General features: G+C 43.4%; 1 protein-coding gene across 2 annotated transcripts in view; it reads left to right on the top strand.

The window, feature by feature from the left end:
* The first annotated feature begins 359 nt into the window (after window positions 1-359).
* LOC146050350 (embryonic protein UVS.2-like) overlaps window positions 360-18,785 on the top strand; it is a 30,598-nt gene continuing 12,172 nt past the window's right edge. For both annotated transcript variants that reach the window (XM_083167304.1, XM_083167303.1), the window contains exons 1-14: window positions 360-517; window positions 2,048-2,229; window positions 6,517-6,544; window positions 7,922-7,969; window positions 8,972-9,019; window positions 11,212-11,271; window positions 12,519-12,653; window positions 12,746-12,863; window positions 13,196-13,374; window positions 13,466-13,547; window positions 13,682-13,809; window positions 14,622-14,737; window positions 16,090-16,315; window positions 18,494-18,612. In XM_083167304.1, coding sequence (XP_083023430.1) covers window positions 6,532-6,544; window positions 7,922-7,969; window positions 8,972-9,019; window positions 11,212-11,271; window positions 12,519-12,653; window positions 12,746-12,863; window positions 13,196-13,374; window positions 13,466-13,547; window positions 13,682-13,809; window positions 14,622-14,737; window positions 16,090-16,315; window positions 18,494-18,612 — 1,272 coding nt within the window. In that variant the 5' untranslated portion in view covers window positions 360-517; window positions 2,048-2,229; window positions 6,517-6,531. The remainder of the gene's footprint in view (window positions 518-2,047; window positions 2,230-6,516; window positions 6,545-7,921; window positions 7,970-8,971; window positions 9,020-11,211; window positions 11,272-12,518; window positions 12,654-12,745; window positions 12,864-13,195; window positions 13,375-13,465; window positions 13,548-13,681; window positions 13,810-14,621; window positions 14,738-16,089; window positions 16,316-18,493; window positions 18,613-18,785) is intronic.

The raw sequence follows: 18,785 nt of genomic DNA on the forward strand, positions 1-18,785 counted from the left end.
ATTCTTATACTGTACATACACAACGCTGATGTTATCGGTGGCCTGGAATCATACCTCCCCCGCAATTGTGGTGACAGTCCTCGTTTTGAGAAACGGATGCCATCACTGCCCAGTCCCCCGTGGCAGACTGTCAATCACTGACATTGCAGTTGTACTATGTCCCAGTGGCGTAACTCCCGGAGGCAATGGAGACACTTGCCGCCGGGCGTTAGCCACTAGGGGGGGCACAGAGAGAGGAGCATGGTGCACTCGCATAAAAGAAAATGAAAAAAAAAACTACAGCTCCTAGCAGACCTTACTGCAGGAAGCTCAGGGCTGCTGGGAGCTTAATTTTACTTTCAGTTTCTGCAATCCAGCTGCAGTTAGTGCACTGTGCAGCAGTAGTACCCTCCTTGTAGCCAGATAAGAGGGAGCGAGTGGCTCCGGATGAGCAGTCCGAAAAGGGGGCGTGGCTACACGACACTGGACTGTACACATACAGTCATTGCCAGCCAGGCCCTGCAGCAGCAGCAGCATGGTGAGTGGGACAGTGACTGTGTGTGTGTTTAACTATTATATCCAGTATGTAATTATCTGTGTGTGTGGGTGTGTATGTGACAGTGTAACTATTATGTACAGTATGTATTGTGTGTGTGTGTGTGTGTGTGTGTGTGTGTGTGTAACTATAATATACTGTATGTATTTATCTGTGGGTGTGGGTGTGTGTGTAACTATTATGTACAGTATGTATTTGTGTGTGTGTGTGTGTGTGTGTGTGTGTAACTATAATATACTGTATGTATTTATCTGTGTGTGTGGGTGTGTGTGTAACTATTATGTACAGTATGTATTTGTGTGTGTGTAACTATAATATACTGTATGTATTTATCTGTGTGTGTGGGTGTGTGTGTAACTATTATGTACAGTATGTATTTGTGTGTGTGTGTGTGTAACTATAATATACTGTATGTATTTATCTGTGTGTGTGTGTGTGTGTGTGTAACTATTATGTACAGTATGTATTTGTGTGTGTGTGTGTAACTATAATATACTGTATGTATTTATCTGTGTGTAATTATTATACTTTTGGAATGTGTGCATGGGTGAATAGGTGTGTGAATATATGTATGCATAAGTGTAGGTATGTATAAGTGTGTGACAGTATGACTATATATGCATGTGTATAGGTGTGTGATACGTCGCCCGCCAAATGTCGGTCCGATCGCCCCCCCCCCCTTGCATGCCATGTCCCTTCTCATGAGCTGCAGATGGATGTTTAACATAAACATCCATTCGCAGGGTACATGGAAACACCCACATGATTCGATGGTCGCCGACCATCCAATGATGTGGAACGTGCACGCAGATCTAAGTGACTCTCAAGTCACTTAGATATGCGTACACACTCGAGAGGAACTTGGCAGGCAGCTGACATCCGGTGATGCCAGCTGTCCACCCCTGGCACCCACGTCTTGGGCCGATTAGCATGGGAACAACCATAAAATGCTGGGTGCGAATATACGCAGCCACCCCTGCCCGCAGTTTTGGGTGCCTGCGCTTGGCGAATAGTGTGGCGATACACATGCACCAGCACATACGCACATCGGTTCCTCGTGCGAACGCACTGTGGATACGAACAAATTAGAATGACCCCCTTTATGTAGGTATATGTGTGAGTATGGGTTATTTTTTCTTTATCCGCAGCCCAAATAAATGGGTAAATTTATGCAAATAATGTGAGATGTGCCAGGAGGCGTGTTTAATAAGTAAGCAGTCTGTGTGCATGGATGTTTATAAGTGTACAGTATGTGTGTATTTATTTAGTTACAGACGTGTGTTATGAGGTGTGCAGTGCTGCATGTGTGTTTTTAGTGAAACAGGTTTGTGGATGTTAAGTGACAGAGATGTGTGTGTCTGTTAAGTGTAGAGTGACTGCGCATGTTTGAGTGAAACAGGTGTGTGTTTGTGTTGAGTGACAGAGAAAGTGGCGGATTTCGGAAGGCCACAAAGATACATGAACGAACAACCCGTGTCGTTTATGTGATTTTTTTTTTTACATATTAAACAGCCAACCCGCATATCACAGAAGCCGGACGACCCGCATATCACCTCACACAGAAGCAGGCCGACCCGTATACCACTCTTGGAGGGAGCCAGGACACATACTGGGAGCTGCAACACCTCCGTGGGACATTGGGCACCCCCCCATGAGCACTCCCATTCTTACGGGGATCCAGTGACACAGAGAAGGTAATGTTGATCTGTATGCTGCTCCCTGCACACTTCTATCAATGCTCTGTCTTCTTTCCCTTTTTCGCACACTTCCTCCCCCCCATCTCTAACTTTCTCCCTATTTTTTCCACACTCAATCCCACCCCCTCTCTCTTTTCTCTGTCTTTCTCACACATATTCTCCCCTCAACCTCCCCTCTATTCTTCCCCTCTCTCACACTTACTCCCCCCCTCCCTTACTCTCACCCTTCTCTCCCACTCACTCCTTTTCTCACCCCTATCTCTCTTATCTACCTTATTCACCCCCCCCACACTTCTCTCAATATCTCTCATCCCCCTTTCTTCTCCACCTCTCACACACTCACTCTTCTGCTCTTATCCCCCTCTCTCACTCCTCTCTCTCTCTCCTCTTCACCCTCTCTCCCATCTCCTCTCTCTTTAACCCCCTCTGTCTTGATTCCCACTCACACTCTCTCCCCCCTTTCTCTCAACTCTGTCTCTTCATGCTCTCTCACACTCACCCCCTCTCACCCCCCTTTCTACACTCAGCCCTCTCCCTCTCCACCTAGAACCCTCTCTATCTCTCACCCCCCCACTTCTTACACTTTCACCTTTTATCCCCTCTCACACACTCCCCCACTCTCTCTGTCCAAAACTCCACCCTTCCTCCTCTCTCTCACTCCCCCACTCTCTCTGTCCAAAACTACACCCCTTCCGCCCTTCTCTCTCCACCCTCTCACTCACTCCCCCTTTTACTGTACCTCTCACTCCGGACTCTATCACTGCCTACCTTCTCCACCCCATCACCTTTTCACTTTTCACCACTGCTTATCCTCATCATGCCTTCAGAGGCCAAGAAATAGTTGTGAGGCCACACCCATTGTTTAGGGAGCACACACAAATAACCCCTCCCCTGTCATGCCCCCCCCCCCCCCCCCCCCCGTTTTGTTCTGAATCCACCCCTTTACAGAAGTGTCTGTTTTTATTGCGTGACAGAGGTGTGTATGTGTCTGTATTAGGGGGGGGGGGGCACCAACATTTATCTTGCCTCCGGGCAATTGGGATGAACTTACGCCACTGCTATGTCCTGTTCATCAGACCTGTTTGGTCACATGCAGTATTGGTCCCACGCATGCACAGAGTACTCATCACCCCTACAATGCAGCACAGGACAGCACTTTATCTGAATCAGGCCCAATATTGTATAAGGATTATCAGTTGGACAATCTAATAGTCACTCTGTGACACTAATTATCTGTAGGTCCTCATTACTATAATCCCTATGTATATTATATTAATATGTATTATACTATAATCCCTTTATACACATAAAGCTAATTACACATATATAACAGCCATGCACTGACCCCAGGCATCGCTTCTGGTCATCCTGACATCCATCATTCTGCCTTGTGATTGGTTACATGTTCTCCTGGACCAGTATATAAGCTGCACCAGAGACTGAGGTTACCATACAGCTAGGGGGATTCTGCAATACACAGACAGACAGAACAACATAGAGAGCAATAGATGAACAAGATGGATGCAATGTTCTCCTTGTGTCTTCTTCTCTGTGTTATGGACACAGTGACCAGTCTACCTGTGGCTCCATCACTGCAGGTGAGTTACTATGAATAGTACAATGTCTCCTTGTGTCTTCTTCTCTGTGTTATGGACTCAGTGACCAGTCTACCTGTGGCTCCATCACTACAGGTGAGTTACTATGAATAGTACAATGTCTCCTTGCTGTATCTTACTGTATAGGGATCTAATATTCAGATCACAGTGACACGTGTCTCACTGCACTTCCATATATAACTACAGGTTGGGGAGGTCAGTGACTGACTACATAGTGGTAGTACGATTATATGTGGCACTCTATAGAGGAGTGAGTACAAGTACCTGTCAGTCACCATGCTCAGTGACCAGTGACTGCAGGAGGAAGCTCACAGTGACACGTCTCACTGCACTTCCAATTATAACTACTGGTTGGGGAGGTCAGTGACTGACTACATAGGGGTAGTGGGATTATATGTGGCACTGTATAGAGGAGTGAGTACAAGTACCTGTCAGTCACCATGCTCAGTGACCAGTGACTGCAGGAGGAAGCTCACAGTGACACGTCTCACTGCACTTCCAATTATAACTACTGGTTAGGGAGGTCAGTGACTGACTACATAGGGGTAGTGGGATTATATGTGGCACTGTATAGAGGAGTGAGTACAAGTACCTGTTAGTCACCATGCTCAGTGACCAGTGTCTGCAGGAGGAAGCTCACAGTGACACGTCTCACTGCACTTCCATATATAACTACTGGTTGGGGAGGTCAGTGACTGACTACATAGTGGTAGTGGGATTATATGTGGCACTGTATAGAGGAGTGAGTACAAGTACCTGTCAGTCACCATGCTCAGCGACCAGTGTCTGCAGGAGGAAGCTCACAGTGACACGTCTCACTGCACTTCCATATATAACTACTGGTTGGGGAGGTCAGTGACTGACTACATAGGGGTAGTGGGATTATATGTGGCACTGTATAGAGGAGTGAGTACAAGTACCTGTCAGTAACCATTCTCAGTGACCAGTGACTGCAGGAGGAAGCTCACAGTGACACGTCTCACTGCACATCCATATATAACTACTGGTTGGGGAGGTCAGTGACTGACTACATAGGGGTAGTGGGATTATATGTGGCACTGTATAGAGGAGTGAGTACAAGTACCTGTCAGTCACCATGCTCAGTGACCAGTGTCTGCAGAGAAAGCTCACAGTGACACGTCTCACTGCCCTTCCATATATAACTACTGGTTGGGGAGGTCAATGACTGACTACATAGTGGTAGTGGGATTATATGTGACACTCAAGAGAGGAGTGAGTACAAGTACCTGTCAGTCACCATTCTCAGTGACCAGTGACTGCAGGAGGAAGCTCACAGTGACACGTCTCACTGCACATCCATATATAACTACTGGTTGGGGAGGTCAGTGACTGACTACATAGCGGTAGTGGGATTATATGTGTCACTATAGAGGAGTGAGTACAAGTACCTGTCAGTCACCATGCTCAGCGACCAGTGACTGCAGGAGGAAGCTCACAGTGACACGTCTCACTGCACTTCCATATATAACTACTGGTTGGGGAGGTCAGTGACTGACTACATAAGGGTATTAGGATTATATGTGGTACTCTATAGAGGAGTGAGTACAAGTACCTGTCAGTCACCATGCTCAGCAACCAGTGACTGCAGGAGGAAGCTCACAGTGACACGTCTCACTGCACTTCCATATATAACTACTGGTTGGGGAGGTCAGTGACTGACTACATAGCGGTAGTGGGATTATATGTGTCACTATAGAGGAGTGAGTACAAGTACCTGTCAGTCACCATGCTCAGCGACCAGTGACTGCAGGAGGAAGCTCACAGTGACACGTCTCACTGCACTTCCATATATAACTACTGGTTGGGGAGGTCAGTGACTGACTACATAGGGGTAGTGGGATTATATGTGGCACTATAGAGGAGTGAGTACAAGTACCTGTCAGTCACCATGCTCAGTGACCAGTGTCTGCCGGAGGAAGATCACAGTGACACGTCTCACTGCACTTCCATATATAACTACTGGTTGGGGAGGTCAGTGACTGACTACATAGGGATATTGGGATTATATGTGGCACTCTATAGAGGAGTGAGTACAAGTACCTGTCAGTCACCATGCTCAGTGACCAGTGTCTGCAGGAGGAAGCTCACAGTGACATGTCTCACTGCACTTCCATATATAACTACTGGTTGGGGAGGTCAGTGACTGACTACATAGGGGTAGTGGGATTATATGTGGCACTCTATAGAGGAGTGAGTACAAGTACCTGTCAGTCACCATGCTCAGTGACCAGTGTCTGCAGGAGGAAGCACACAGTGACACGTCTCACTGCACTTCCATATATAACTACTGGTTGGGGAGGTCAGTGACTGACTACATAGGGGTAGTGGGATTATATGTGGCACTATAGAGTAGTGAGTACAAGTACCTGTCAGTCACCATGCTCAGCGACCAGTGACTGCAGGAGGAAGGTCACAGTGACACGTCTCACTGCACTTCCATATATAACTACTGGTTGGGGAGGTCAGTGACTGACTACATAGAGGTAGTGGGTGAGAACGAGTCCAGTAGCAATGAGCTGGAACTTCATCTCTTCAGCCTCAGGAAATGTACCATGTGATGTCCTCACAAAATGTACCATCTCCAGGTGAGACCAGTGGGTATCACAAATGGCAATGTCACATAAACCACAATGTATTTGTCTTCCAGCTTTCCCAGCATGAAATGAATGGTTTGGGTAAGCTGCATTTAATAACTAGCATTTTATTTTGTCTGTAATGTTGCCGCTGTCACTTTCTGCTACATTACTGATTATTGTGTCTGACATTTGTATTTCCATGTAATTATACACTTCTCATACTCTCCTTTGCTGTATTATTACTACTTCTCTCAGTGTCTGGCAGGTTATACCACTACAGACAATACCAGGATCCACTAAACGGTCAATTTAAAAGAAAATGTTCAATGCAAAATAAAAGTTTGGGAGTCAATATCACAATTTATTAAAATGTACAAAATAATATTGGAGACACTCAGGCGGTATTAAATTCTGATTTCTGAATGTTCTGACAGGTGGAATCCTGGCCCGTTTTCACCCGGCTGGACAGTTTATCGACAGGTGGAATTCAATGTTCCCCCTGTTGAGTGGCAAAAAGGAAAACAGCCGTGGATTGTTGAGATCCGAGCGTGAATTTGACAACCCACAACAGTTTCTGATAAAATAGATCTGACTGGATTAAACGTTGGATCTGTTTTATCTGGATCCGCCTACATTGCTGTCTGAAATGGCAGCATTATATAGACGGCAGCTCTTTTTGTCTGGACTGTCGGAAATAGGGGTAAATTTACTAAAGCTTCTGAAACATGAAGAGGTGACATTGCTCATAGCAACCAATCAGATTCTATCATGTCTGGGATGCCAGAGAAATAATAGACCAAAGCTGTGCAGGAGTAGCAGGTTTATATGTGGGTCCGGGGAATTCGCCAGCTGAAGCTGGGGTTTTATATTTATTATTTTACTAAATTTGGACAGATTCCATTTCCAATTTTAAGTTTGGGAAATGTGATCTGGGTACTATACAAATGTGAATTAAAGTGTTTTATACAGTTGTTTTGTTTTGTTTTTTTGCAAAAACTGCTCCAAAACCCCTTTATTGCATTCAGGTTATACTAAAGAAATGTGAACAAGCTGTGAAAACCCCCTTTTCGGATTATTTTAGTAAAAAAATTTTTTAGAAATTGGCCTTCATGTAAGTAGGAAAACAGAAGCAGGTACACGGAGAGATAACGGGAGTCACTGAGATGCCGAGAATCAGAGTAATAGACCCAAAATGACAATTTACCAATTGAAGTCAAATTCATTAAATGTATCACTAGGGAGAATTCTTATCAGATCTCAGTTCTTATAGCACAGTACAGTAGTTCAATAACCTACTGTATCTCTCTCTCTCTCTCTCTCTCTCTCTCTCTCTCTCTCTCTCTCTCTGTCTGTCTGTCTGTCTCTCTCTCTCTCTCTCTCTCTGTCTCTCTGTCTGTCTCTCCCCTCACTTTTTGTTTTTAGTCCCCTACTATGTAATGTTTCCTTTACCAATATCTCTCTCTTTATATTTAACAGATCCAAATACACTGACAATGATCAATGTGATTGCAAAATCCCACCCAGGTATAGTATGAATTTTAGGAATAGGCATAATCTATATTCCCATGGTTATATACACAGTACATGGTATATACTGTACAGTAGATATGTTTGTTTCTCGTTAATAAATAATGTGCACAATCATATTGTTTCTGTGTTAATGTGTTGGACAATTCAGTGATGTTTATCAGATTTATCAATAGACAATGTAGGTGCGCTGTGAAACCAATGCTAACTCGTTAGTGCGCTGTGATTGATGATAGTTTGGGAACTACAATCCTAGATTATACCCACTGCCACTATCACCAGCAGTGTTTAATCACACCCTTATGGTGCGTACACATGGAGCAATATGATCGCTGGCAATATACTGTATTGCTAGTAATATATTGCTCAGCAATCATATTGCTCAGTGGTCCGTTTTCATCTGCAACCAGAGATGGTCACTGATGAAAATGACACTGCGGGGAGAAGAGGCGGGGAAGTCGCTGGTTGGAGGAGCACGCTCCTCCGACCAGCAACCATAAGGGGCTGAAAACGGGAGCGCGCACTCGGCGATTTATCGCCAGTGCACACTCCAATCGCTGGCAATATGGTCGCTCAGCGACCATATTGCCAGCGATATATGCTGAAATCGCCCCGTGTGTACGCAGCTTCTCAGTCATCACTGAGACATTTTATGTAGGTTTGGTTAATTAAAACATTAGGTAAATTAGCATCTGAATTACCCAAACTTGCTGTTGGGCCATATTATAATCCGACCCCACTCAGGAGACTACAGTACGAGGTAAATGTAGTGTCCATTGTTATGGTCATTTACTATACGGTTGTTTTGTGTGCATTTTACACACATACAGTATGATGGAATATATCAGTGACCTGGTACAGATATCAGGGGACTCACTGCCACAAAGCAACACCTGACCCCAGTTACACACTATACAGCTAGTGTACTGCCAAGGCAATCTCTTACCTTATGTAGCTGTTTTTATGTATCACAAATATTTTTGACTTTGTGTATTACAGATCCAAAAGCCCTGAAAATGGCAAATGAGACATCAAGTCCCCCCCCAGGTATGTATTTTAAGAATTAATCATTATCTTATTTTAAATACACAATACACATGTACAGTACAATAACAAGAACAAGTACTGTCTCTAATGTGTTTATATCCTTCTGGAGATATGGCCGCCAGAACTGAACACAGTACTCTAGATCAGTGGTTCTCAACCTCGGTCCCCAAGTACCCCTAACAGTGCATGTTTTCCAGGTCTCCTGCACTCATTATTCACTGACACATTTTAAAAGATCACAGGTGGAGCTAATTAGTTCACCTGTGATTCTGTGTGGAGACCTGGAAAACGTGCACTGTTGGGGGTCTTTGAGGACCGAGGTTGGGAACCACTGCTCTAGATCACGTTGTACCAATGACCTATACAGTGGCATTATTACTTCTTTCTTTCTACTGCTGATACCTCTCCCTATGCAACCAAGCATCTGACTTGCCTTCTTCATTGCTTTGTTACATTGCCTACCTGCTTTTAAGTCCCCTGAAATAGTGACACCTACTGTAGATCCCTCTCTTCCTCAGTAGTTGCCATTATAGTGCCATTTTTACTATATTTAGTCTTTGGATTTCTGAGACCCAAGTGCATGATTTTGCATTTTTTGGCATTAAACTGTAGTTGCCATGCTCTTGACCATTCCTCTAATCTACCTAGATCCTCAATCATTTGTTTTACCCCTCCTGGTGTGTCTACCCTGTTGCATACCTTTGTGTCATCTGCAAAAAGGCACATTTTACCCTCAATTCCATTTGCAATATCACCAATAAAGATATTAAAAAGCACCGGTCCAAGTACAGATCCCTGGGGTACTCCACTTGTAACCTTTCCCTCCTTTGACTGTACTCCGTTTACTACAACTCTCTGTTTTCTGTCCTGCAACCACGCTCTTATCCATTCAACTATCTTAGTAGTAATCAATAAGATTTGTTTGACATGATCTTCCCCAGTAAACCCATGCTGTTTTGGATCCTGTAAATTGCTGGTTTTGAGATATTCTACAACTCTTTGTTTTAAGAGTGTTTCCATCAATTTCCCTACTACTGATGTAAGGCTCACTGGTCGATAGTTGCTTACCTCTTCCTTGCTTCCACTTTTGTGCAGTGGGACTACATTCGCTGTTTTCCAGTCCTCTGGGATTACTCCAGTAGCTAGTGTCTGGTTGAATAATTCTGATAATGGTTTTACCAGATCCCCTTTAGGCTCTTTTAGTATCCTTGGATGTATCCCATCTGGCCCTACTGATTCGTCCACTTTCAGTTTTGGGGCAGAGTACTGGGCAGAAATAATTATTAATACGATCTGTTTTTACATTGTCCCCCTCAAGAAGACTTCCACTCTCTGTCTTTGGCCTTATTACTCCTCTTTATGTTGTTCTCATTACACTTATATACCTACCCCCCCCCCCCTCCCCTTTATCCACTGACTGGGCCATTTTCTCCTCAGCCTGAGCTTTTGCACGTCTGATTACCTTCTTAACCTCCTTCTGTCTAACAAGATACACCTCTTTGTCCTCATTATTCTGCAACTTTTTTGCTTTCACAATATTTGCTGGATCTTTCACAAACCACACTGGATTCCTTTTCCTTGTGTTGCCAGGGGGGTTTACATGCTCATTTCCAGGCGGTTGCCTGCTCATTGCTAGGGGGTTACATGCTCATGGCCAGGGGTTGCAGGGCCACAACACTCCCAAATTCAACACTTACTGCTAGTGCTGAGCGCTCTACACTCCCCTGGCAGATGCTAGAGGTGAAGGAGCATCTCGAGCATACCTTTTTGGAGGGGTGCAGGGTCTCCATCTGCATATGAATGGAGACTCTGCATCCCCTGCCAGCCTTCTCTCCTGGCGCAGTGGAGGATTTAGGAGAGGGGGCCAGCGGCACGTCTTCTCTCATCCTCAGTTCCCAGAGCGAGCTCCCCCAGAGCCAGGCCTCCTGTAGTACCCAATTCCAATTAATGCCTTTAATCCATTTGCAACTGTATGTATTAGCTGTCGCTACTGCGTCATGAGAGCTCATTAATATGATATAGCTGTTTATATCTTGTCTTACGTAAGGGTATGTGTGGCAAATAAAACGAACAATATAACTTTAATCTAGAATGATGCTGTGTATTACACTTCACCATCTGCAACATATGTTTAGGTCACATTATATCCAGATACGATGTTTCTGGTTAATTTATTATAATTATATTCACAGAACATACAGATGATGACGAACAAGAAAATATCTTCAGCAAGATTATTGCAACCAACAAAGGTAAAACAATGCAGAGATATATAATGCCAAAATACTGCAGAAACATTACTGTAACTAAAAGATGTAAGGGTGAAATGTGGGCTTCTATGGGGTAACCAAACACTGAAATGCATTAAACCCTAAAATTAACCCGGGTGTGTACCGCATTTATACATCGTGTCCCCAATTAGAAGAATTACGCTTTATGCATGAAATATGTTTATGATGACAATGGGCTGTTCTTAAGTAGTATCAATTGCTAAAGGGTTTAGGAGCAGATTTATTAAGCTTGGAGAAGAGATAAACTGGAGATAAAGCAGAAAAAAGGTAAAAGGAGATAAAGCACCAGCCAATCAGCTGTGTTTGAAAAAGACAGTTGGGAGTTGATTGGCTGGTGCTTTATCTCCTTTTACCTTTTCTCCGCTTTATCTCCAGTTTATCTCTTCTCCAAGCTTAATAAATCTGCCCCTTAATCTCTTATGAACATGGATAACTAGTAGACAGTCAGCCAATCAGGAAGAGTCTCTTACACAGCTCAGCCAATTACACATGAGAGATCATTACCATATGACAGTTGGGACTCACTGCTGTATAAATGCCCGAGGTTGGTACACTACTAGTGGTCACACATAGAAATTAACTATTAGACCAGGTATAAAGGTAAAGTTAACACTGCTCGCATGCCCTTGGAGTGCACTGGCAAAAAAAGGGCATTCACTTATTGGTATAGGGGTGAAGTCTCAAGAGTAAGGGGGACAGTCTTGTGGCCCCGGCCCCTGTTGTCATCCTCTGGGAATCCTATAGATGCGGGCTGCCCTCTGGGATCAGTCTGTGTACAGTAATGTTATAGTGCGGCTCCTGGCTGCTGTCACTAAGCATGAGATATTGTGTCACCCCTCAGCTAGTGCCCCCCACGTGCACCCCGCACCCCTCAGTGACAGCACTGGTCTCAAGATAATATCTTCCAATCTTTTTCATTGCTTTAGTATTTTGCTGCCATCTTTATTTGCACCCACAAGCAGCTGTTCCTGGTCCCCTGTCAGTAATCCTGCAGGGAGGTGCAGCTGTAACTACTCTGTGCCACTGGCGCTGGGCACCCCTCAATGTCCAGGCCCAAAGCTATGACAGGCTATAAAGCTCATACAACATGCAGTCAGCTGGTTACTTTATCTCTCTTATAATATTACAAGATGAAATGAATCCCCTGAAATGAATGTCATATCGTACACCACATATGAATGCTTCCTGTCCATGTCTGGTTACTGTAGAGCACAACCTCACCGTACATGAAGGAGATATGCTTGTGAAAACTGGACGCAGCGCAATCAGCTGTACAAATTGCCTGTGGAAAAAAGCTGCAGATGGGACTGTGCCTGTTCCGTACACCTTATCCACTGCTTATAGTGAGTATCCTCATCATAACAGTGTCCTGAAGTAGTCATGGCCAACTTCTGTTCTATTATATTAATATATATCCAACCTCCTTTCCCTACAGATGCCGATCAAGTCAAGGTGTTTACAAATGCTATGGAGGAAATTGAGACACTGACGTGTGTGAGGTTTGTACCTCGGACAACAGAGAAGGATTACATCTTCATTAATACATCATATGGGTAGGTTCTTCCATTCTATGTTACAGAAATATGTCCACTTAGAGTCTAGGTGAGACAAATAAGCCTAATTAGGAAATTATTAAACTTTATGAAGTCTGTGGACATTCAGTTAATTGGCAGAGATAATGGTGGAAGTACAGATGTGTCCTCATACATCATTGCTGCTGTGGTGTCATACAGCCAATCTAGGTCCCCCTGGTCCCGGGAGATTCTGCTGACTGTGCTGACTATACATCTTGTATATATGTGTGTGACTGAGTCTCCGTATCTGTATACAGTGTCCGAGCCTGTAACCATAGAACACAATCTAATACCTTCCTCATTGCTTCCAGCTGTACCTCATTTGTTGGACGACTAGGTGGACCTCAGATGGTTGGAATAGCTATTAATGGCTGTATGTCCAGAGGGGCCATACAACATGAGCTAGATCATGCCTTGGGATTTTACCATGAGCATATGAGGAGTGACCGTGATAACTATGTCACCATCAATTACCAGTACATCTCACCAGGTATTATACACAGAACAACTCCATAGCTGTTGGGCTTTGCGTTATTTCCATGCGAATGTGTTTTGTAGTAATGACAGATTCCTTGTTACAGGTGATCAGATAAACTTTCAGAAGGTAAACACTAATAACCTGGGTATGGAGTATGACTATGGCTCAGTGATGCATTATGCCAAGTAAGTTGTGCCCACAGTTATTACCTGATAGAGGATGATGCTTGTATGTAATTAGTGCACATTGGTCTTATAATGGTCCCTATTACTATATTGTGCTGATTACACCTATATCTTGTCTCTTATCTATCTGACAGCTATGCATTCTCTAACACTACAAATAAACTCACCATTGTACCCAAGCCTGACCCAACCGTGCCCCTTGGTCAAAAAAATGGACTGAGTATCTTGGACATTTCTAAAATTAACCGGCTTTACCAGTGCAGTAAGTAATTATATATATGTGTGACAGACCTATTTATGGAATAAACTTGGTCATTATTTTCACTGCGTGAGTCCCTGAGTGCCCGTGCTTTCTATCTGGTATATGTGTGTATATATAGTTTTTATTATTTATTTTGGAAAGGACATATTATCTCCTTAGAAAATAAACTGGCAGATTGGAGCATGGAGTGCCCAAAGTGACATGGGGGCACGTAATGAGGTGTAGTTACCAACCATCAGATAGGAATGCTTAACCACAAGACATGGCTGGCCAGTCATTAGATGGGGCATGTTCCGACCAACATAGGAAAAGATTAGAACTATAATTAGTATTAGAAATATCACTGACGTAAGACCACCTTATTGTAGGTAGTATTCTAGTTCATCAGCTTCATCTTTGTAGCTTCTCTGGAGCAATGATCATATGGGGGACTATCTTGCTTCATTATAAGAGGACCGAAGACTATGAGAATAAATAGTGCATATCACCACCGTGCGATGCTTACCTCTATACTGTATATATAATGGTGAACATACTGGTAGGTTCCCAACAATGGGGAATGTGTCTGCTATCAGATTAGTGATCATACTACACAATACTGTACAATTCCTGGCTTATATGTTTTTTATTCTGGAAGGATGAGTAACAACGGCAGCATCTATGTCAGATACTATATATACTGTATATATATATATATATATATATATATATATATATATATATATATATACACAATACTTCCTAGTAATATATAACTTATTATGCATTACCTCATGTACAGTCATTTATTTATGTCACGTTTTGCCCCTTAGGTGTTTGTGCTAATTTGCTGAATGATAATAATGGAACTCTGACTTCCGCCAACTATCCCTCGGCCTATCCCAACAGTGCCAGCTGTGTTTGGTTGATCAGAACCCCATCTGGACAGGTACAGTAATCAATGGGAGGATCGGGTGACAGACAGAAGTAAGGTGTAAGACACAGGAATAATATGACACTTTTCAGTTCAGTCACTTTTGGGAGACATATCCAATACTCCTTGATACTAAAAAAACTGCTCTGGTGGCGGGGTTCTGGTGTAGCATGTAAAGAGAAGGAGAGGAATGGCTGCCGCTGCTTCTCTCCTCACATAGCACACAGCACTGAGCAACGTCTGCGGGGATGGAGAGAGAGGCTGCTGCTGCTGCAACGGTTAGTTCTCTCATTCTCTCAACAGTGGTGGGGGAATCGGGACTCAGATTCCTCCAACAGACCTGGTAAATAGTACCCAATCCACCCCCTCTTGGCGCCACTGGGGAGAGCTGGATGGAGCAATACGGGGAAGTTGGGGGTGGTCAGTTAGGAAGGAAGCTGAGGTTGTGTCACAAATATGTGGAAGAGTTTACCACGTCCCCTAGTTCTTCACATCCTCTAGGACAGTGGATCTCAATCTGTGGGTCTTGGAACTAAAGTGGGTCAAGACCAACTCAGCATGGTGTCATGACTCGCTTTTGCTGACCATGAGGCTGATGACAACGAATATGAAAAATCACCCTTCCAACTTATACATCCCTCTATCACCCTCTACCTTTCACAATTCCCCACTCCCATTTTTGTCACCTTCTGCCTCTCCCTGTCATCCTCTGCATCGCCATGCAGCCACTGCTTTATCTTCTTTCACAGATAACCTTTGTACTTGCTTCCACCTACTGCCACAACCAGTCAATCTCACCTCCCACTGCTTCCTCATGCCACTCTTTTCCTCACATTCATCTGGTCTCCCTCTGACTCTCCTTAGCCACCCTTTGCCTCTCCCTAATCACCCTCTGCCACTCTGTCTCTCTGCCATCTTTGTCCCCACTGCCTCCAGTTTTCCCCAACTGCCTCTCTGTCATCCATAAAGTCAGGAATATGCTTTAACCATCGCATAATTATTTACAGAAATAACACATACAGGGCAGGGACTCCAATGGGATCTTCTCCCCGCTATCATGTGAGAAATGAAGGGATTGCATTAGTGGGCACATCACTTCTGTGTTATACCCTCACAATGCTGCCATGCTTGTGGAATCTGCTAACCAGACACGTCTGGCAACCATTCTGTGGTAACTTGCTGGGCACCTTTAATAACTTTTATTGTCTGACCGGGTCCAAGAGCAAAATAGTTTGAGATCCCTTTCTCTAGGTGTTCCCGTCCTCCAGTTTGGTAAAAAAGTAAATACATGAAAATACAGAGTGAGTTTAATGTCAAAGTTAATTGACAACATACAAGCATTTGATCAATTACTGTTTCTTGTTTAGGCTGCCCTAAACTTCTTTGCTTTTGATGTTCAATCCACAACTGATTGCGCCGCTGACTACATCAAGATTTATGACGGTCCCAGTAAGAATCATCCTTTGTTGCTGGACAGAACCTGCGGGACTGGTCTGATTCCACTAATCATTGCTTCCACCAGTGAGATGCTGGTGGAGTTTGCCAGTGACAACAGCGTTACCGGGGTCGGATTCAAAGCTTCTTACACCTCAGGTACTATACTAAGTTATCAAATGTGTAAGTGTTATATTTTCCTACTCTATGACCCTATGTAACATTATACAGATGTAGCCAAGCTTATCGCATTGAACGGTGATCCGTGGCACATATACAGATGTAGCCAAGCTGATTGCATTGGATGGTGATCCGTGGCACATATGCAGATATAGCCAAGCTTATTGCATTGAATGGTGATCCGTGGCATATATACAGAAGTAGCCAAGCTTATTGCATTGAATGGTGATCCGTGGCACATATACAGATGTAGCCAAGCTTATTGCATTGAATGGGGATCCGTGGCACATATACAGATGTAGCCAAGCTTATTGCATTGAATGGTGATCCGTGGCACATATACAGATGTAGCCAAGCTTATTGCATTGAATGGGGATCCGTGGCACATATACAGATGTAGCCAAGCTGATTGCATTGAATGGTCATCTGTGGCACATATTCATATGTAGCCAAGCTTATCACATTGAATGGTGATCCGTGGCATATATACAGATGTATCCAAGCTTATCGTATTGAATGGTAATCCGTGGCACATATACAGATGTAGCCAAGCTTATTGCATTGTATGGTGATCCATGGCATATGTACAGATGTAGCTAAGCTTATTGCATTGAATGGTGATCCGTGGCACATATACAGATGTAGCCAAGCTTATTGCATTGTATGGTGATCCGTGGCATATGTACAGATTCAGCTAAGCTTATTGCATTGAATGGTGATCTCTGGCATATAGATGTAGCCAAGCTTATTGCATTGAATGGTGATCCGTGGCATATATACAGATGTTACCAAGCTGATTGCATTGAATGGTGATCCGTGGCATATATACAGATGTAGTCAAACTGTGAGGAGACAGATTGATCTAAATTACTACGCACAGATTAAGCACCGCTATACAACACTGTTACTACAAATGAAGTGCAATCGAGATATAAATTAATTGGCTACACAAGACTGCCTTAATACAGAACTTGGAGATAAAACCTCCAATTTTCAATACAAATACAGTACTTGTATTACGTTTGTGTTTTATGTTGTTTGTTGTGCGTGTCCTCTTACTGTTCATATATATTTTAATGAAAATACTATTAAAGTTATGTATTAAATAAATTTTGTCCCTCATACAAAACACAGATCAGCCATACTTTGGACACAAAAGTTTGTAGTGTGCTATACTCTTTCTTATACTCTTTCTTTCATAAGAGTGCACCAGAAATAAAGAGAGAGAGAGAGAGAGAGAGAGAGAGTGCTTTCTTCTTCTTTTGCCTTTTAACTTGTTTTACTCTCTAGGGTGCACCTACACGACAATTACTACGGATAAGAACACATCTCATCATAAACATTAGGAATTGTGGATGACAAATATCAATTGACATTAACGTACCATATTGACCTTTGCACTGGTTTCCCCTTCTCCCCTTTCCCTTACCACAATAATTCTGCAAAAGCCCTCACCACCTGCACCATGCATGTCTCAAATATACCCCACTTACACTCTTAGTCCTTCTCAGATCTTTGCATTTCCTCCCCTTGATAATCAGCTCACATACTGGCCCTTATTCAGATCTGATCGAGTACAAATTGGTTCTCAAAATGGGCAAAACCATGTGCACTGCAGGTGGGGCAGATGTAACATGTGCAGAGAGAGGTAGATTTGTGTGAGTTATTTTGTTTCTGTGCAGGGCAAATACTGGCTGCATTATTTTTACACTGCAATTTAGATTTCAGTTTCAACACACCCCACCCAAATTTAACTATCTCATGTTACATCTGCCCCACCTGCAATGCACATGGTTTTTCCCATTTTGAGAACAATTTGTACTGTGATCAGATCTGAATAAGGGCCACTATTTCCACAAAGAGAATCCTCGTGTACTGTTCTCCATCTATGTACAATCCAGGTTATATATATAGGCTCTTCCCCGTCTCACCTCAAATCTGTCCCTCAAATTTGACCTCTTCAAATACCTCCACTTCACCTGAGACATCTTCTACCAAGCATCCCATAAGCTCCTGTCCTGCCAACGCCATCTGTCTTCCTCTCTCAGTCTATTCATTATTATCATTTAGCTATCAGATCTTATTACATAGCCTGCTACGTTACTGGATTTATATTAAATGCTATTTTCCTCTGTTTTATACCATATCTCCCTATAGTACAATGTGGAGGAAATTTCTTTGCCTCCGAGAAGAACTTTACATCTCCTGGATACCCCGTTGCGTACAGTCCAAACTTAGATTGTACCTTCAACATCACAGCCCCTGTGGGATATCAGGTAAGGAACTTTTGTGGCCTACGATAATTTGTGCAGTGGTTTCAGTTATTGTATTGGAGCTTTAGTGTTATCAGGAATGTGTAACATACACCTACAGTTTACATTCTACAGTGCCTGCATGATCTGGGGGTGGTCACAGATATGACACATGATGAGGAGGAGGTGGAGGAGGA

The sequence above is a fragment of the Crinia signifera genome, chromosome 12 (genome assembly GCF_055691185.1).
Source record: "Crinia signifera chromosome 12, ASM5569118v1, whole genome shotgun sequence".
NCBI classification, from domain to species: domain Eukaryota; kingdom Metazoa; phylum Chordata; class Amphibia; order Anura; family Myobatrachidae; genus Crinia; species Crinia signifera.